Source organism: Dendropsophus ebraccatus, chromosome 8 (assembly GCF_027789765.1).
Source record: "Dendropsophus ebraccatus isolate aDenEbr1 chromosome 8, aDenEbr1.pat, whole genome shotgun sequence".
Lineage (NCBI taxonomy): Eukaryota > Metazoa > Chordata > Amphibia > Anura > Hylidae > Dendropsophus > Dendropsophus ebraccatus.
Window position 1 is genome coordinate 57,805,454 of NC_091461.1, and position 21,813 is coordinate 57,827,266.

At 41.7% G+C, this 21,813-nt stretch overlaps 2 protein-coding genes across 2 annotated transcripts in view; both read left to right on the forward strand.

Moving 5' to 3' along the window:
- The window catches only part of LOC138798604 (uncharacterized), a 28,986-nt gene extending 15,875 nt beyond the window's left edge, over positions 1 to 13,111 (forward strand). Inside the window, exons 4-5 of the mRNA XM_069979129.1 lie at positions 8,090 to 8,193; positions 12,689 to 13,111. Of these exons, the coding sequence (XP_069835230.1) occupies positions 8,090 to 8,193; positions 12,689 to 12,861 (277 nt within the window). The 3' untranslated portion in view covers positions 12,862 to 13,111. The remainder of the gene's footprint in view (positions 1 to 8,089; positions 8,194 to 12,688) is intronic.
- A 3,136-nt stretch (positions 13,112 to 16,247) lies between these two features.
- Positions 16,248 to 21,813, forward strand: part of ALOX5 (arachidonate 5-lipoxygenase) — a 56,956-nt gene continuing 51,390 nt past the window's right edge. The window contains exon 1 of the mRNA XM_069980487.1: positions 16,248 to 16,512. Within this exon, the coding sequence (XP_069836588.1) occupies positions 16,363 to 16,512 (150 nt within the window). The 5' untranslated portion in view covers positions 16,248 to 16,362. The remainder of the gene's footprint in view (positions 16,513 to 21,813) is intronic.

A 21,813-nucleotide genomic window follows, 5' to 3' on the forward strand; every position in this document is an offset into this window, starting at 1 on the left:
TATATAGACCCCCTGTGTGCTCCCCGTTATATATAGACCCCCTGTGTGCTGCCCCCAGTAGTATATAGACCCCCTGTGTGCCCCACCAGTAGTGTATAGACCTCTGTGTGCCCCACCAGTAGTATATAGACCTCTGTGTGCTCCTCCAGTAGTATATAGACCCCCTGTGTGCTGCCTCAGTAGTATATAGACCCCTGTGTGCCCCCCAGTTATATATAGACCCCCTATGTGCTGCATCAGCAGTATATAGACCCCCTGTGTGCCCCACCAGCAGTATATAGACTCCTGTGTGTTCCCCCAGTAGTATATAGACTCCTGTGTGTTCCCCCAGTAGTATATAGACCCCCTGTGTGCCCCACCAGTAGTATATAGACCCCTGTGTGCTACCCCAGTAGTATATAGACCCCCTGTGTGCTACCCCAGTAGTATATAGCCTCCCTGTGTGCTACCCCAGTAGTATATAGCCCCCCTGTGTGCTCCCCCAGTAGTATATAGCCCCCCTGTGTGCTCCCCCACTTGGATATAGACCTCCTGTGTGCTCCCCCAGTTTTATATAGACCCCATTCTGCTGCCCCAAGTGGTATATAGACACCCTGTGTGCTGACCCAAGTAGTATATAGACCCCTCTGTGAAGCCCCAGTAGTCTATAGCCCCCCTGTGTGCTCCCCCAGTTATATATAGACCCCCTGTGTCTTCCCCGTTATATAGCCCCACTGTGTGCTCCCCCTATTTATATAGACCCCCACTGTGCACTCCCCCAGTTACACAGGCCCCTGTGTATTCCCCCTTCCATATAGTATATAACACAATAAAACAAACACTTATACTCACCTGGGTCCGGGTGTCTCCTCTTCTCTTCACTATTGTGGCCGCAAGGGTTTTCCCTGCGGTCACAAGAGGCCGCACTCCCCTTCTCCTGGCGCCGATGCTCCAGTGACACCACAAGGACAGAGCGGCCACTTGTGACCGCAGGTAAAACACTTCCTGCGGCCACAAGAGTGACTGACAGAAAGGGAGACAATGGCTCCTGCCCTGTCAGTGCTGCTGCTGCATGTAACTGTGAGCGCTCATTACGAGTGCCCATCGTTACAGTTCAGATCACAGCAGTGAGCGGGGCAGCAGCCCTGTCTAGCGGTCTTGAGCACAAGACAAGAGCGGGGCGTGGGGGCCCCCCTGGATGTTGGGGGCCCCAAGCGATTGCTTGGGGTGCTTGGTGCCAAAGACCGCTACTGGTAATTCACAAATGGTTACCAGGCACAGAGTTGTACTTTTGATATTCCCTGTGTTTAGTATCAGGGTATGTCCACACTACGGAATCCCGGCGGATCACCCGACACGGATTCCGCAGCTCGACCCTTCTCGCAGCCACGCGCATCTATGCTAGTCCCATAGGCTTCATTCTATGGTTTGTTGGATTCCGCCGTCCGCTCAAAGAATGAGTGGGTTCAATCTTCAAAGGGATCGCGAAATCTGCCAAACCACAGAATAGTCTATGGCACAGGCGGAGAGTGAAGTGTGAGAGCCCAAGTCCCCCGTGTGTTTTCCTCTGTGTACATGCAGTGTCCCAGAACATGCAGACTACTACTCCTATTATGGCCATTTCTCTTGCTGTGTCAATGCCTGTTCTGGTAAGTGTTTGCACTGCAACTGCTGCTGGTTTTCCCCTAGTATTCTCTGGTAATGTGCATTCTCATGTGTATTCTCATGTATTCCTGTGTATTATTGCATTGTACAGTGGTATGCAAGGCTGTTGATCACGTGACCTGTAACCATGGTTCCTCCAATGGCCGACTAGCTCTGGCCAGGAGCAACCATGTGACCTCCCACTTCTTCCTAACAAGTGAGTCTTCCCCCTGCTTCCAAGCAAGGAGGATGTGTATCGTCCCTCTCCTGCCTCAGAGGAGTTGGGCTTCTTCTCTGCAGCTTCCACTTCACCACTAGAAGTGTGGATCAGGTGCTCTGCTATATTCAAGTCTTCGGCTGTATCTGCCTGCTCAAGTGTCCGGAGTCTTCTCTCTCATCTGGGTGTCATTCCGTTATCTCTCCTCATCGCTACAAGGATTCACAGCAAGTATTACTCTCAAGCTAATCCACCCAGCAACGCTATTTCTCTCATACTACTACTCCCATCATCCGGCACGTATTCTCACAGCCTATGCAGCACCACTCCTGCCTTATTTGTCAAAGCCTGCTATATACCCGGTTGCATCCGGAGAGACTGTTGCTACTAGTTACCTCATCTATAATAAAACCGCTGTTACTGAACCCTGGCATTGGTGTCCACTAACTGGTGCCCTGACTAGGTGCAGCGAAGAATCGCATGCCCATCATCACCCGCAGATTCCACAGACCGGCCCTACAGCTGTGCCGCCCTCAGGCCTATACCGTGACAAGTATAACCCCTGCAGCTGCCCCGGTCATTGCTCGCTCATAACACCAGCACTGCGGAAGTGGCCCCAAGGGGCCAGGGCATCGCATACACATACCCTCCCATTCACTTGATTGGGATTAAGCTGCTGCAAGCTTAGCAGACTTTACAGTTATAAGCAGTTATCCACAATGATGTATTCATAGTCCACCCTTAGGATAAGCCATGAATCGCAAGTATAAGCCAGAAAGCATGTTAGAGTGCAGGAGACTGATTTATATTTTTTTGAGAAAAGCTCCCTTCTGCTCTATGGGAAGTTTCTGTCCTCCCTGAGTTCGCCTTAGGACACCTGCTTTACGGTTTGACAGTTGTACCGCCCCAGTCAAACTCCCCACCTGCCAAGTCAGATATTTCCCTGTGTAATAAAGCCAGCCATCAGCCGACAAGCAAGCGAATGCTCACTCGTCGGTTGGTCGTGGTCTTTCAGATCAAAAATCTTCTGTTGGCCGCACATCTCTCCATTTTATAGGTGATGCATGCCTGGTAACTGATTTAAGCAAAGGTCTGCATGGATTATCGATCTGTGTAATAGGCTCGGTAAGCGAGCACCAGATCAACACTCGCTTACAGTGATGGTTGGGCCATCTAATAAGGCCTTAAAGGGGTTATCCAACGCTACAAAAACATGGCCACTTTCTTCCAGAGACAGACCTTGTCTCCAGCTTGGGTGGGGTTTTGCTGCTCAGTTCCATTGAAGTGAATGGAGCTTAATTGCAAACTGCACCCGAACTGGAGACAAGCGTTGTGTTGTCTCTGAAAGAAAGTGGCCATGTTTTTGTAGCACTGGACAACCCCTTTAATAGTACAAGAAGAGAGTGCTGTCAATCAATGATTAGGACCACCCACATGACTACTTAGCCCAGAATGAGCAGACTGTTGAATAAATGACAAGCTATCTTGTAACTTTTTGCACAAAACTATTTACCAACCTACTCGGGTTATCTTCATGACCAGACAGTGAAAACACTGGTCACAATTTGCAACCAACATTTTATGAAACAGGATATGACTTTTATTGCAATTGTTTTATATTACTTCATAACTATGATATTCAAAATGGTTCATCATAAACGTTCCGGAGAGAGAGAGGAGAGAACACAGAAACTGCAATGCCAAACACCTAGCCTCCTATATGAATAGTCATCAGTTATTTGATAGGAAAATATATACAAGAATAGTAAAACCAGTAAAGATAACTAGAAAAGGGAAATGATTGTATGAATGGCCATTGTTCTCATGTTGAGTTGCATGAGATGGATACTAATAGGGAATTAAAGACCAAGATCAAGTTCAACCTTCAGAAACCCTACTTTGTTGATCCAGAGAAAGGCAAAAACCTTTATGAGATGTCAAATGCTTCCCGACTCCAATGGCATTCAAAATAATCCCTGGATACACATCCTATTACATGAAATTTAGTGCTCATAATGTTTTATACTATAGTTTGTAAGAAAAGCATCCAGGCTTCCTATATTTAAAGAATCAGCCATGAAGAAATCATATAGCAGAGAGTTCCATAGTCTCGCTGCTCTTACAGTAAAGAATCCACGTTTGTGCTGGTGGTGAAATCTTCTTTCCTGAAGACGTAAAGGATGCCCTCTTGTCATGGTTACAGGCCTAGGTGTAAAAAGATCACTACAAAGATCTCTGTACTCTCCATTCATATTTGTACATTGGAATCAGACGTCTTTTTTCTAAACTAAATAGGCCTAAACTTGATAACCTATCTTGGCACTGTAGCCCACCCATTCCCTTAGTGACCTTGGTCACCCACCTCTGCACCCCCTCCAGTTAAGCCTTGTCCTTCTTATATACTGGTGCCCAAAACTGTACACAGTATTCTACATACAGTATAAGACGACTGCCGAGTAAACAAAGCACTTTGCTTCGTTTGTAATGTAAATTCGTTCATCTCTACTGTCCACCAATACCCTCAGGTCCTTTTTGGAAGCAGTTTTATCCAGTGTTTTATTATTTAGTACACAACTGTACTTACTTAATTTCCCCAGTTTAGTGTCATCTGCAAAAATGGAGATTCTACTCTCTTCAACATCATTAATAAATATATTAAAAAGAATTGGACCGAATACTGAGCCCTGTGGTACCCCACTAGTAACTGTCATACAATCTGACCATGTTCCATCAATGACCACCCTGTGTTTCCTATCATTCAGCCAGTTACTTACCCATTTACATATTTTATGTACAAACCTTTTATTTGGCACAGTATCAAATGCCTTTGAAAAGTCCAGATACACAACGTTCACAGCCTCCCCCAGGTCAAGTCTATAACGGACCTCTTCATAGAAGCCGATCAGATTAGTCTGACAGAACCGATCCCTCATGAACTTATGCTGGTGCTGCCTTATAAGATTATTTTCATTAAAATACTTATTTTCATTACGATACTTCAGCTCACTACTATATGGGAGTACATAAGGATCTCACTATTAAATAGGGGACAGAGGGGGCCTAAATACTATATCAGGGCACAGAAAGAAAGTAACTACTACATGGTGGCACATTTGTACGGTCAGCACTGGCTTTTATTCAGTAACAGTATGGTGATAATGGCAGAGGTCATGGTGTGGCAGACATATTTGGCCCTTTTATGATATTTTGCAATTACAGCAGGTACCCAGAAACTAAATACATTCAGTGTCATTCAGAGCCCAATGTCTCTTAATTTAGTGTAAATATCTAATAATGTGAACTACCCTCATTATCACTGATAAATCCAGCATATAAATCCGTAACATTGTTCCCTGCTTCCTATAACTTCTATCTACTTGTATTTCCAGCGCCATATTATATATTGCAAACCTTTGTGCACTGAACCTTCTCTGTAATTTGGGTTTTGTGGGGGGCATTTATTATATACCACTTTTCAAGAAGTGTCACTTATTTTATGTTTTGAGCAGAGCATGCAGAACATGGAATATAATGACTATTGTAACTATTATATTTAACATTGGCAGTTCTATGCAATAATACCCATGCATTAATTTCCACAAATAGAAGCAATAGAACATTGCAATGTGTAAACAGGAAAAGTTCCTTTATTTTCTTATTTTGTGAAGTGAGCTTTGTGCACACTAGATGGCACTATGGTGCCAGGTTACTTTCAAGCTGCAAACACTGAGCAGAAGCACAGGATGTCATGGGATGTAATACAGGTAAAAAGATATGCTTAGCTAAGTGCATACCAGCCTGGGTATACCCTCTTATTTCAAATGAGAGAGTTCTTCTAAATTGGACAAGTTTGCTACAATCTGGGGCACAAATTAGCCCTATACATTGAGGCTTACCTGCATCCTGGCAACCTGTTCCATGTGTAAACCTGTCAGTAAGTGACAGGTCACTTTAGTTTCCATTTGCAATTATGCATTGAAATAATCTGCACAATACGAGTTAGGGCACAGATTCCTATTGCAAATAATAGGACAATGTTATTAAGAGGATTTCCTAGAATATGGTCACTGAATACAGTTATATGTGTATGTGTATTATGGCCATGTTCACACATGTTGGAGTCTCATTGCAGTACTGCAGCGTATTTACAAAAATGATGCAGTAACACAATTAAATGATGCTAAACGGTACAGAGGATGAGAGCCGGCACTGCCAATCCCACCTGCACAAAAACAAAGCATAAACAGTATATCCCATATATGATAATATTGGATAAACTCCTTATTGTGGGGCTCACTTTGAAAGATAAAAGATGATCATAATATGTGCATGGGGATGAAAAGAAAAAATAAATAAATTTAAATTTAAAAAGTTCTTTACTTTATTCCAATATCTGTGTTAAAGGCAGAGAATACAGCGTGCTGTGTGGTGTTACAGGTAGAGAATACAGCGTGCTGTGTGGTGTTACAGGTAGAGAATACAGCGTGCTGTGTGGTTTTACAGGTAGAGAATACAGCGTGCTGTGTGGTGTTACAGGTAGAGAATACAGCGTGCTGTGTGGTGTTACAGGTAGAGAATACAGCGTGCTGTGTGGTGTTACAGGTAGAGAATACAGCGTGCTGTGTGGTGTTACAGGTAGAGAATACAGCGTGCTGTGTGGTGTTACAGGTAGAGAATACAGCGTGCTGTGTGGTGTTACAGACAGAGAATACAGCGTGCTGTGTGGTCTTACAGGTAGAGAATACAGCGTGCTGTGTGGTGTTACAGGTAGAGAATACAGCGTGCTGTGTGGTGTTACAGGTAGAGAATACAGCGTGCTGTGTGGTGTTACAGGTAGAGAATACAGCGTGCTGTGTGGTGTTACAGGTAGAGAATACAGCGCGCTGTGTGGTGTTACAGGTAGAGAATACAGAGCACTGTGTTCTGTTACAGGTAGAGAATACAGTGTGCTGTGTGGTGTTACAGGCAGAGAATACAATGTGCTATGTGGTTTACAGGTAGAAAATACAGTGCTATGTGGTGTTACAGGTAGAAAATACAGTGTGCTGTGTGGTGTTACAGCTAGAGAATAGTGTGCTGTGTGGTGTTACAGCTAGAGAATACAGTGTGCTGTGTGGTGTTACAGCTAGAGAATACAGTGTACTGTGTGGTGTTACAGCTAGAGAATACAGTGTGCTGTGTGTTGTTCAGGTGGAGTATACAGCGTGCTGTGTGGTGTTACAGGTAGAGAATATAGCGTGCTGTGTGGGGTTACAGGTAGAGAATACAGCTACAGTGTGGTGTTACAGGTAGTAACTGTGTGCGGTGTGGGTTCGACCACAATGAAATGATAACTGCAAGTACTGCAAATAATTTAGTATCACAATGAAACTGCAATGGTGAACACAGCCTAGATGTTCTGCAACAGCTTTGGGCTTGAACTGATCAGGGTTTAGGACTGTGATGAACAGCTGAGGGAAAGCATTGCATTCTGGAACCTGTAGTACTGTGTAGAACTGCTCAACCAGGAAGTGCAGAAATACAAAACAGAACAACCCCCCCCCCCCCTCCCCCCCCCCCCAAAAAAATTGATTTTTGGTACTTTCAAAACTAGATAGATAGGTAAATAATGCTATATGCTTCTGCAGAAGTTTCTTTTTTTCGCCCTCTACCTGAACATCCCCTTTAATGTTAAAGGGGTTATCCAGCGCTACAAAAACATGGCCACTTTTCCCCCTACTGTTGTCTCCAGTTCAGGTGCGGTTTGCAATTAAGCTCCATTTACTTCAATGGAACTGAGTTTCAAAACTCCACCCAAACTGGAGACAACAGTAGGGGGAAAGTGGCCATGTTTTTGTAGCGCTGGATAACCCCTTGAATCCAAACTGATGAATCTGGGTGGAATAAGAAATGCGTCAATAAGTTACATGTCCCCTTTTTTAAAAAAAATATATTTTCAAATCTGCATCTGAGAAATCCTCACTAAAAAGATTACAGAAGAATTAGCTAAAATAGGGGCCGTTGTTTTGGACCAGATTTCAAACAGATTTAGGCACAGAATACTCAGGAATTCCATACCGAAATCAGTGTAAAATTCTGTCATGTGAACAAGGCCTAACAATGATCATTGAAGCTGGCACTGAACAAGTGATATTCGTTGACCCATCACAGACCTGTGTGTAATCCCAGTCTTGATTGCCTAAGTGCATGCTTCTTTTATGATAATTATGTTTTGTTTTGTCCTATCTTTCTCAATCTAACCCACTTTAGGAATCTTAACTTCAAGGCATTCCAGAAACTTGTTACGGATTGGCACGGTGTAACACGAGATTTCTATGCAGAACTCAAAAGAGGATTTTCAGTTCTTGACTTTGGTGAGAAACTAAAACAACATAGTTGAAATATTTAAATAATAACACATTGACAGATTTACTAAGTATTGAGGAATGTAATGTTTTACTATGTACTGTACATAGTGCCCAACCACAGATGGTTATCAAGGAGCAGAAGCTAACACATTGGCCAACATCTTAAAAGTTGGTCAACCAAAAGGCATTATTGCATCACATCCTTACAGCAAATAAGGTGGATATCTCCAACAAGGGCCATGAATAAAACTTCTTGTATGCATTAAAATTACATACTAGATATCAAAAATAACTACATATCCTGGGAAGCACCTCCTAAACCAGTGAAGGCCAACCTTTTGAGCTTGGTGTGTAAAATTCAACAAGATAAACGAGCATACACAGGGTGTGTGTAACTTCGAGAAATTTTGTTTTTTACACAATATCTATAGTTTGCTGCGCCAGGCGAAAATGAGGTCCAAGATCCCCGACCTAACCAGAAGTCCCAGATTGGGCATTTCATCCTTGGTTCCTGCACGCCCAGGTGCAGTAACTGAGGATAACACATTTTCTGTGTAGTGTAGTAGACATTCTGTGCCATGCTGCTCCAATAAAGGTCTATGGAGCAACCAAAGAGAAGTCCAGTACTTCTATCTTCATCAGTCCCAGAGTTGAATGGTGTGCCAGTGAACACAAGCTTTGCTACATTTAAAATGGGGAACCCTTCAGCAGTCAGGAATTTATCCCCTATCATGTGGCTAGGTAATAATTTTGGTTCATGGCCCAATAAATATTCTCTTAGATGTAGAAACTGCTAATTTACGTATTATAAAAATGATGAAACATTTACATTTAACTGCAGTTTGGTCCCATTCAAATTCTTGGGTATTTTAATTTACAATGGGGAAAATAAATATTTGATACACTGCCAGTTTTGCAAGTTTGTCCAAATACAAAGAATGGAGAGGTCTGAAATTTTTATTGTATGTACACCACATGTGAGAGACAGAATCTATAAAATAAAAATTCCAGAAACTCACCTTGTACGATCTTTTAATAAATATTTTGCATTTTATCGCATGAAATAAGTATTTGATAATAGAAAACCAGAACTTAATGTTTGGTACAGAAACTTTTGTTTGCAGTTACAGAGGTAAGATATTTCCTGTAGTTCAGGTTTCAGGGTTGTAGGCAACGTTGAGTTTCATTTCCCAGAATCATCTATAAAATCTAGTATATTTACGCCCTGTTGTCATTAAGGGCGTTCAAAACGGGGCCGCGCGGCGACCCCGCTCTGAACCGCCGTGATCCCAGGTGCCGCGAGTAGCCCGGGACCACGGCTATTAGCGGGCACGGTCTGATCGCCGTGCCCGCTAATAAGGTAATCGGAGGCAGCTGTCAAAGTTGACAGCTGCCTCCGATTACCGGAGGCATCCGTTCCCTGGTGTCTGGTGAGGAAGATCGCTCCTCCGGGACGTTGTCCCGGAGGAGCGATCTCCGTGTGTTGTGCCGGCCGGGATCCGCTCCAAGATGGCGCCGACCCCGACTCGGCACATGTTTGTTTTCAGCTGCAGCAGCTGAAAGCAAACGAGTGCCGATCTCATTGATCTTTGCTGTATAAGTATACAGCAAAGATCTCAATGAGAAATCAAAGTGTATATACTAGAAGTCCCCCAGGGGGCTTCTAGTATATGTGTAAAAAAAATAAATAAAGTGTTGTTATCAATAAAAAGCCCCCTCCCCAATAAAAGTCTGAATCACCCCCCTTTTCCCAGGTTATAAATAAAAATAAATAAATAAATAATTAAACATGTTTGCTATCGCCGCGTGCGTAATCGCCTGAACTATTAATTAATCACATTCCTGATCTCACACGGTAAACGGGGTCAGCGCCAAAAAATCCCAAAGTGCAAAATTGCGCATTTTTGGTCGCATCAAATCCAGAAAAAAATTAATAAAAAGCGATCAAAAAGTCGTATATGCGCAAAAAATGACACCTCACACAGCCCCATAGACCAAAGGATAAAAGCGCTATAAGCCTGGGAATGGAGCGATTTGTTAACAATGGTTTGAATTTTTTGAATTTGAAAGTTATACATGTTATATATCAATTTAATCATAACAACTTGAGGAACATATATAACAAGTCAGTTTTACCCCAGGGCGAATGGCGTAAAAACAAATACCTCCCAAATAAACAAAATGCGTTTTTTTTTTCAGTTTCACCACACATTTATTTTTTTTCTGGTTTCGCAGTGTACTTTATAAAAAAAAAATCAGCCTGTCATTGCAAAGTACAATTAGTGACGCAAAAAATAAGGGCTCATGTGGGTTTCCTAGGTGGAAAAATGTAAGTGCTATGGCCTTTTAAGCACAAGGAGGAAAAAACGAAAATGCAAAAATCTAAGTTGTCTCTGTCCTTAAGGGGTTAAAAGTAAAAAATGTATTAAAAGAAGTGTTCTACACATATGAAATTGGCACTTCACAACAGATCTAGGGTGTTGACCCTCTGATAGACTGGTATACTTAAGGATAGATTAGCCCAAATGCATAAAGATGAAACCAGACTTCTGAAAAATTTGCAATAAACAAGTATCTCTGTCTCAATCCAAGTCCCAGATATGTCCCTGGGATCATCAGGAGACCTTCACAAAACACAATGGTTACTGTTTAGAGATTATATAGAATAGTTGTGTTTAAATAAATAGAAAAATCAGATGAATATAGAAAAGGGTAGGAGACAAGTGGGGATATATAGTGTGTGTACTCTGTGTGTGCGTCGGGTGTTCACCCTGGCCCGGCCTCCGATAAGCACTTGGAGCGACAGGTCAGGATAACCCCAAGACACAGACAAACCACACAGTCAGGAGTACACTTTTATGGCTGCAGTATTACACGTCAGAAACTGTATGTATGACCAATAGAGATAGCAATGACCCTCAGAGCCAGTCCTTTGGGGTTCAGGTTAGATACCAGTATCCTATGATGTCACAAGCCACATGCAAATATGATAACATGCATAACCTCTACGATAATCTATGGCAACCATGCATATACTAGCTATGTCTGCCGAGTACTAGAGGAACATCCAATCCTGGAAGATGAAAAAAAGTCTCATACAGCAGGTACAATCACAAAAACTGGCAAGTGCATGAAGCATATATACTGACAGTGTTTGTAAAGACAGCCATCATGATAAAAAGTCACAGTGCAGATATGGTGCACTCATCCCCACAGGGATTACTCACTACCCCCCAGCGTGCCCAGGATGGCGATTCTGGTGCTTAACATTGAGTTTCAGCTCCCCCAAAGATATTCAATTGGGTCCAGGTCTGGAGACCGGCTAGGCCAATCCAAGACCTTAAAATGCTTCTTACAGAGCCACTCCCTAGTTGCCATGGCTGTGTGTTTCGGGTCATTGTAGTGTTGAAAGACCCAGCCACGACCAATCTCCAATGCTCTTACTGAAAGAAGGAGGTTGATGGCCAAAATCTCACAATACATGGTCCCATCCATCTTCCCTTTAATATGGTGGCTTGTCCTGTCCCATCTGAAGAAATGCACCCCCAAAGTATGATGTTTCCACCCCAATGATTCACACTTGGGATTGTGTTCCTGGGTTGTACTCATCATTCTTCTTCCTCCAAACATGGCAAATGGAGTTTATACCAGTTGTATTTTGGTCCCATCTGACCATACTACCTTCTCCTATAACTCCTCTGGATCATCTAGATGGTCATTGGTGAACTTCAAACAGGTCTGGGTATGCGCTGGTGTGAGCAAGGGGGCCTTGTGTGCCCTTCAGGATTTTAATACATGATGGCATAGTGTGTTACTAATGGTAATCTTTGAGATTGTGGTCCCCCTGTTAAGTTGACCAGGTCTCCCTATGAAATTCTGTTGTAATTCCTGACCTTTTTCAAAATCATCCTTACGCCATGAGGTAAGATCTTGTATGGTGCCCCAGACCGAGGAAAATTGACAGTCATCTTGTGTTTCTTCCATCTTCTAATAATTGTGCCACCAGTTGTTGCCTTCTAACCAAGCAGCTTGCTTATTGCTCTGTAGCCCATCCCAGCCTTATGCTGGTCTACAATTTTTTCCCTGGTGTCCTTACACACAAACTAACAGGTTTGTGAGATCCAGAACTCTTGTTGGTTGGTAGGTGATCAAATACCTATTTCATGCAATAAAAATACAATATGATTTTCTAAAAAAATGTTTATAGATTCTGTCTCTGACACTTTAGGTAAACTACGATAGAAATTACAGACCTCAATTCTTTTTGGGTGGGAAAACCTGCATTGTAGGTGGATGAACTGCAAAAACTTAATCTGTGAATCCATAAAGATACAGTATGGACATAAGCAGTCCTTAAGATAGCTTTGGGACCATATTGAAGTGGAAAGTAGATTTGAAGGCTTCTGCCTTTACTGTGATAAAATAAATAACAAATTAAACATATGCATTATGAAAAAATATTTAATACATTATATAATAAAAATTCTAATTCTGTTGGCAGATAAAGATGGCAAAATTACAGCTGCAGATCTACAGGCTGTCTCCTCATTAGCTGGCATTCAGTTTTCACGCAAAGAGCTAGAAGAGATGTTGGAGGCAGCAGACAAGAATGGAGACCATGCAGTGGATATGACAGAATTTATTGAGATCATGTTAAAAACAAATCTGTTTTAGATACATCAGTCCATCAATTTCCATTTAGTGGTTTATGGTTTATGTGGTTAACTTGCAGCTTAAGCAGAATCAATTCCTAGTCCAAGTGAGATATGCGTAATGCCAATTGCACAACTGTAGCATTTCTTGGTTTACAGACAATATTACGGGATAGATTTATGACTGCAAATGTACCAGAATTCTCTTGTTATCTGCACAAAAAGCTGTTTTAAAGTGCCACATTTATTATGAGTTTCAGAGACTTTTCATTAAAGCGACTCTGTACCCACAATCTGACCCGCCAAACCACTTGTACCTTCGGATAGCTGCTTTTAATCCAAGATCTGTACTGGGGTCCATTCGGCATGTGATGCAATTATTGTCCTAAAAAACAACTTTTAAACGTGCATCCCGCGCCCAAAGGGAGTACCTGTGCCCTAACTTTGCACCACTCCTCCGTCCCTTCTCCCCACCCTCTTCATCATTTGGAATGCCCCTAGAACATTTTCTCCTGTCTGAACATTGCACAGGTGCCTTAACAATCCAGCCCATGTGTCGTGCTTACACAGCTGAGGAATAGGAGACAATCTGCCTGGAGCATTCCTAATGATGAGGAGGGTGGGGAGGAGGGACGGAGGGGTGGTGAAAAGTTAGGGCACAGATACTCCCGTTTGGCATGGGCTGCAAGTTTAAAAGTTTTTTTTTAAGACAACAAATGCATCACCTGCCAAACAGACCCCAGGACAGATCTTGAATTAAAAGCAGTTATCTGAAGGTACAAGTGGTTTGGGGGGGGGGGGGGGCAGATTGTGGGTACAGATTAGCTATAAACCCCACAAAAGGGGTTGTTTTTTTAACATTTTTGGGGCACAGCGCCACAAAATCCTGGACAGTTTAAGCCAACTAATAGCAAAAATGACAGCCTGAGCTTTTATGATAAATCTGAAGCAGTCTTAGACTAAGTTTATGTCTAAGAATTAGCTAATTTTAGTAAATCTGAGCTTATCTAATTTCATAGTACATTTATACTTCATACTGTTTGTGTCATTGTTAAAGCTTAATAAAAAGTCTAAAACTATTCATATAGTTTTTTTTTAACCTTTTGTAAAATATTGTTCTCATCACCAGCAATCTTACACTCATCATCATCAGTACCACATTTATCCAACTGGCAGCCTGCATGTGGTCCAAGCTGCTGCTAGGGGAAGACCCAGACAGAAATACAGCTCATTGCCAGTGACACTAAGTGATAAAAACAGAAGAAAGGGGATTTGTACTACAATCACTAAGTTGTGTAAAATGTTCAAAAAAAGTTGAATTGCTATTTTTTGTGTGAATAATACAGCCTGTCAAACAAAAACAAGCCCTGTGTGTAAATAGGGTAAAAAAAGATTTACAGCAAAAGCCCTTTTCTGCTTTTTCATGGCCTCTTTATCCCTAGTGACAGTCCAACCTGTCTCCCCTCAAAAGGAGTATGTAGCAACAGAGCCACCACCACCAGAATTGCCAACGTCCACTTTAAAGCCAACATGTGGACCAGTAAGTAGGGCCAAGGATGTTACACCTCCCTAACTGCCCTCAGGATTAACATAGTGATTGATGGATCCTTGCCCCTCCCCCTCCATTGCCCCCTTCTCTCAAGCAATTGTGAGAGTGTCACTGCAGTGCGCTAGGTAGGCCCAGAACCTGACCTGGTTGCCTGTGAGAAACAAATTAGAGTTAGCATGAATTCCCCGTTGATGGTGGGGCCAGCTGGGGAGAGAGAAACTCAGACACGCAAATTGGTGTTTTATGAAGTATTTCTGAATTGTTCCAAAAAGCTCAGTGTATTTATAAAACAATTTTCGTAGGGTGGGATGGAAAACAGAGAAGCCAACTTCGCCTGCCGATGGACCACCCTTACAGACTAAAGTCAAGTCACACTTAATTTAGTGTAATAATTAACTTATTTTAAGAAAAACATTACAAACAACATGTTGCAAATATTTCATATATCACATTGTGTCTAGATCTAGATAGATGAATAATCAAACCTATGAAAATCTCTTCTCTAAATTATGTATTGTTTGCATCTTGCATTTGTTGTTACAATAACATGGTGCATCTTAACCAACTGTATGTGACTTATCACCTGTGTACCCTAAAGCAGTGCTTCTCAAACTGTGAGGCGCCCCCTAGTTGTTGGTGAGGCCCAGCTGGGGAGCCAGTTTTCACAAAAGTAACTATGATCTGCACAGTCCTCCAAAATCTCCATTTTAGCAACATTATTAATTTATTTTGTACTTGCTTTATTATTATATAGAGCTTGGGAGATGGGTGAGAGGTAGCCCTAGCATTATTTTCAGCTTTTAAATGGACTTTCATCACAGATGGTGAGGCCCAGGCACCCTCTTAGTCAGTCTGGTGAGGTCCAGGCATTGCCTTGGTCTGTTGGGTGAGGCTTCAATAGAAATAGTTTGAGAATCACTGCCCTAAAGCACTCACAAAAATATCCAATTTATCTTGATATAGGTATCAGCAGAGTGTAATAGATACCTCAACTGCTCTGTGACTTGTAATTTCATTTAAAAACTCATTGAAGAAATACAGTTCTTATGGGATGGGATGCCAATGCACAAACTCCACTCTGTGTCGGGCTCTTTTATTATTAATAATAATAATAATAATAATAATAATAATAATAATAATAAATATTTATTTGTATAGCGCCAACAGATTCCGCAGCGCTTGTAAGTTAAGTCCAAACTTCACTGACCTCTCAAGAAGGTCTATAAGAAAACGGACAAATGTAGATAGTTATATCTATCCTGAACTTGTATACAATCAGTTCACATAACCAGTTATAGATATACTTAGTTTATATATCTACATATATATTTTTCTTATCCTGGTCCAGGCTCATGGAATACTTCCTCTTGAAGAACTATCTTAAAAAATAACCTTCTACTTAAATAACCTTTTGGAACAAACTACACAAAGGTGAATATAAGTTAGTGTAGCAAAAACTGTGTACACCTAAGGTAAAATATCTGTTCTCACAATTCTGCTACCACAAGAGAAACCACTAAGCATACTGTACCACTTAAAGTGACTGTAACCAATTGGCTTATAGTGGCTTTTTTCAGAAGAACTAAAACCTTTCAAATACAATTATTAGAAAACCCTGCATGGTTGTGATGTTGTGAACACTATGCCTAGTGATTGTTCACAATGTAGCTATTGCAAACATGAGTAAATAAATTGCATGAAAGGAGTTCTTTACCTAACAAGGTTGTACAATCCTTAATTATATGTCACCAATGAGAGTAGGTTTGTGGATGCAACACAGAAGGCACTGAAAATAAAAGAGGAAGTCTAAAGTCAAAACCACAGGGCAAGGAGTGCATTCAGTCAAATAAGAGGGGAGGGCTCAGTAACTAGAGGAGTATTCACAAATTTTACCAGTCTGTTTCTAGATTCTACCTGACAGCTCCTGCTGAGCAGATCACTAAGGCTTATAGTTATCTCCCTGGTACCAAGAAGATGCCTCATTACACCATCACAGTGGCAACTGGCAGCCAGTGGTTTGCTGGCACAGATGATTACATCTATATTACACTCATTGGATCAAAAGGCTGCAGTGAAAAGAATTTGTTGGACAAACCTTTCTACAATGATTTTGAGCGGGGAGCTGTAAGTATGGCTTATCTTTTATAAAATTACCAGTTTATTACACTAGAGTTATGTTATAATAGGTTATAGATCCAGAATGGGTTTTACAAGTGACATCACATCATCACATTTAGGCTATGTTCACACAGTGTAAAATAAAAGCAAAATATGCATGTAAATTTGAGGTAAAATACAGCTGTATTTTCAGTGTAAGGCTATGTTCACACACAGTATTTTTGGTCAGTATTTTGCAAGCAAAACCAGGAGTGGATTGGAAACACAGAAAGGCTATGTTCACACACTGCTGAAATTGGGTTGATGGCCATCATTTAATGGCAAATAATTACTGTTATTTTAAAACAACGACCGTTATTTGCCATTAAATGACGGCCATCCATTGAATTTTATGTGAAAATAGCCTTTCTGTATTTTCTGTAGTTTGGGTTGCAAAATACTGAGCAAAAATACTTTGTACATACTTTGTATTTCCATTCTATCCATATGCAAAACTTAAAGTGAATATACCTGACGGTACCTTTAACCGTGTTAAAGCTACTGTATGCCTCTTTTTTAATTATATGCAACGTTTATTTGGGCACTGTATGATGGTACTGTATTTTTGCTAGAAGACCTTTTTTTTAATTGTTTATGTGTAACTAATTCGAACTGATTGGATAACTAATGTGTAAAACATACAGGTTTATTGTTTGTTTGTTTTTTAAAATCTGGTTCTGTATTCTGGAAAATAGCACTTAGTTTTTTTGATTCTGTTAAAGAAACATATCCCCAGCTGATACAAACTGATAAAAGGGATCCTTTAAAGAACATGTTTAGCCAATGTTGTACCAGATACTAGAGACAGGGAGCATTGGGTAGACCATTGGGTGAACGTGTTTAGAGAAGGAGCACACCAGGCACAGTCAAGTGAGCATTGAAGGAGCAGTTATGTCATTGTTTGCTGCTGTCCTTACTCAGCTAATTGTGTACAGATAAAACACATAACCAGGCCACTTCATGAATGAATGGGGGAGGAGAGCTGTTTCAATGTGGATTTCATATAGAAGAGAACAGATTACAGTAATGAAATACTCTAAAGATTTGAGTATATTTACTTATATTTTATAACTATGCAATACATATGAAAATTATGGTTATAATTGCTGTGAGCAATTATGCCGTGTCACCATGTGAGCCATTCTACTAGGTTAGCATCTAAGAAAGGAGAAGGAAAGGAGCATGTACATTACTATTTCCATATCACAAATGGCTTCTAGTATGTTCTACCCATGTTTTACAGAACTCTGCAAGTACGTGAATGTACTTCTGGAACACTTTGTTCCTAATTATTCATACCATATTGAATACATGTAGGCAAATCCTAACAATATGCAAATATTGTACACATGACAAACCATTGCTCTGAACATCTAATATAAACCGTTTCCTTACATTAGAAATGTAAAAGAAGTGGTCCGATTGGTTGCAATAACATACTAGGGCTATGTTCACACACCGTTAGAGACCGGCCATTCCGTGACTTAAGTGCCGGACAGATCAGCGTGCGCCCGCATCAGAGCTTACCATAGCACACAGTGAAGCGAGCGGCCGGACAGGTATTTTAGCGGCCGGAATTCATTGAATTCCGGCCACAGAAAACTGACATGTCAGTTTTTTGCGGACCCGCATGGGCTCCTGGCCGGAGCGTGTACGTTGTGTGTACGCTCCGGCCGGGATCCCATTCATCAATAGGCATTGTCCCACCGAGGCGACGAGAACTATAGCCTAGGTCTGTATTTAGCCATATTGCTATGGGGATGCAGAGGGGGAGAGTTACACCTGATCCTCAGGATAGGTCATCAGTAGCTGATGGATTGAGACTTTCCCGGCTCGGCCTTCTATTGCTTTTGGCTGCAGCAGCCAAAAGCAATAGAACACTGATCTCATCGATCTCCCGGAGGAGCGATCCAAACATCCCTCACCGGCCAGGGTCCGCGCTATAATGACGCTGATCCCGGCTCGGCACTCCAATGCTTTCGGCTGCAGCAGCCGAAAGCAATCCAGTACCTATCTCATTGATCTATGCTGTATAACTATACAGCATAGACCTCAATGAGAGAACAGTGTGCATATACTAGAAGTCCCCCAGGCGGGCTTCTAATATAAGTGTAAAATAAATAAATAAAGTGTTGTTATTAATAAAAATCTCCCTCCCCTAATAAAAGTTTGAATCACCCCCCTTTTTTCCATGTTATAAATAAAATAAATAAATAAACATGTTTGGTATCGCTGCTTGCGTAATCGCCCGAATTACTAATTTATTTCATCCCTGATCTCGCACGGTAAATGGCGTAAACGTAAAAAATTCCAAAGTGGAAAATCGCGCTATTTTGGTCGCATCAAATCCAGAAAAATTGTAATAAAAAGCGATCAAAAAGTCGCATATGCGCAATCAAGGTACCGATAGAAAGTACACGTCATGGCACAAAAAATTATACCTCACACAGCCCCATAGACCAAAGGATAAAAGCGCTATAAGCCTGGGAATAGAGCGATTTTAAGGAACATATATTTGTTATCAATGGTTTGAAATTTTTACAAGCCATCACCTAAAATAAAAGTTATACATGTTACATATCCTTGTAATCATAACGACTTGAGGAACATGTATAACAAGTCAGTTTTACCCCAGGGCGAACGGCGTAACAACAAAAAGTCCCCCCAAATAAACAGAATTAATTTTTTTTTCTATTTCACCACACATTTATTTTTTTTCTGGTTTTGCAGTGTACTTTATGAAAAAATACAGCCTGTCATTGCAAAGTACAATTAGTGGCACAAAAAGTAAGGGCTCATTAAGCCTTTTAAGCACAAGGAGGAAAAAAAATGAAAGTGCAAAAATCGAAATTGGTTCTGTCTTTAAGGGGTTAAACTCGTTTTATTGAAGTATGTACACCAATATACACAAAAGATTACATATGCAAAATATACAGTAAAATCAATAAAGGTGACACAAACATCAGAAATCAGTCTGCTGTTATCAGTATGTACATATCAAGTCCCTCCAGGTGCAGAGCGCTCAATACAAAGAGACAAAGAAATATGCAGGAAGAAGGCACGATAGATGATCATCAACAGAACCATACCAGAACGTCAGGGAGTCAGCCATACAAGAACCTCATCTCCTAGACATCTTTTCTCTCTCTCATATATTGGTTAGGTGAGTAATTAGTACAAGGTGATGAGCACCACGATCCCCAGACCTTATTAAATTTAGATACACACCCCCTGTTTTTATCAGTCACATACATATATGGTAACATAGAGTTCACCAACACCTTCCATTTCCATACATGGGATCGAACATCCATCCACCTGATAGCCACAGTTTTTCGAGCCATGAATAGGGCCTCCCTTAAAAAAATTCTCTGGTAAAGCGGCCACTGTTCCTTGTCTAGGATACCAAATAGACAGATTTTAGGGTCATGTGGCACAGACACTGTTAGCACTTCCTTAAGGACCTCCAATACCCCCCCCCTCGCTAGAAGTCCTGAAACGGTGGGCAATCCCACATCATATGCTAAAAATCGGAGGAAGGTACCCTACAACGGTGACGTTCTGTTCCAGGGCATCTGCCCATCTTGTGTAACCTTGACCTTGGGGTCAAATAGCTCTGGTGTGTGATAAAGGGTTGTGTAAATTTATTAGTTGCAGCAGGGGAAACTGATACATGGGAAGCTAACATATCCAGCCAGATGTCATCTGTAATACCATTAGTCTTCCCATCGTGCCCTAACAGGAAGAGATTCTAATTCTAGTTTAGAACGAAGAAGATAAGACTATATGGCCGATATAAGACCTCTAGGGCCCTGAGACCTAATTATCCCTATCAGAGGAAATTTAGAGAACGGTGGTCCAGTGGAGGGGAACTGAGCCCTAAAAGCATGTCTTAACTGTGTATAGCGATAAATGGACTCCCTAGTTAAACCAAAAGTGTTTTGGAAGTGCTGAAAATCATGAAATCCCTGAGTCCTGTGAACATCCCCCACCTTTGTGACCCCATGATTGATCCAGAACGAGGGCTCTAGTGCTTCAGATACGTGCGTGAATTGGGAATTGTGCCAAAGTGGCATTTCCAACATATTATCTGTAAAAGCTAGAAGCTTCCTGGTTTCCACCCACACCTGTCTCCCCAATTTATGCATTGGAAGTAATTTAGTTCCCCGTGGCATCCCCCCCCCCCCCCAACATTGTCCACAGATGTTCGAGCCCCAGGACATGAGCTAGATGATGTTCCCTGCTGGGTAAAGTTGCTGCCTCCACCCACATGGCAAGATAACGTAGTTGCCCAGCCAGCTGTGAGATGTTTCTACACCTTGATTTGAGTCATCTGAAGAAGGGTACAAGATAATTTCTGCGGCACCAACAAAGGGGCCTCCATAATTCTTAAATGGAACAATTTTAACAAAAAACAGACTTTTCCTAAAGCTGCTGCTCCACTAAATTAAGTAATCAGGGAGAAGGACCTTGGAATACTCCATAGGCCAACTATCACTGCAGCCTCCACCAGTCTGGGTGTCAGGACAGTTCAGGGCACACAAGAAAACACTCACACAGACAGGTGAAGCCCTGACACTGTCCCACTCCCACTGCCCCTACCTGCTTGCCACTAGACCACCCTAAATGATGGCGGACAACTAGGTGACGTTCCCTGCACTGCAACAGGGTGAAACATGAGACAAGACAAAAGACAACAACAAAGACAGACAAAACACAATGGCGGATGGTCAGGCAAAAATGGGTCAGAACCAGGAGAATCAAAATATAGATCAGAATCACAGAGACAAAGAATAGTCAAAAGCAAGCAAGGGTCAGGTATAACAGGAATACACAGGAGCAGAAAGCCAGAGACAGGTAAACAAGTGTAAACCTATACCAGGCATCAGGCTTAGGAAATGACTGAGCTTTATCTGAAAGCAAGTCCCGGTCTCAGAGACGATTGGAGCAGAGAAACAAGATTGCACAGGAGGACCAGGCTGTCAGTCATTATCCAAGGCAAGGTGTTAACTGTATACCTGCTGGAAGAAATCTTCCCAGACAATGAGTAGGGAGTTAACCTAAATCAATATAAATGCCAAGGCAGGATCACACCGTGTTCACACTAATAAAATGATAGAAAATAACTACTGTGCACGTACATTTTGCCGCCATGATCGTAACCGGCGACCAGAGCTTGCGAGCGTGGTTTTACCAGGTACAAACCTGACACTGGGCTTTATGGTAGAGTGTCCATAAGTCTCTCCTCAGGAAAAGACACTGAAAAAA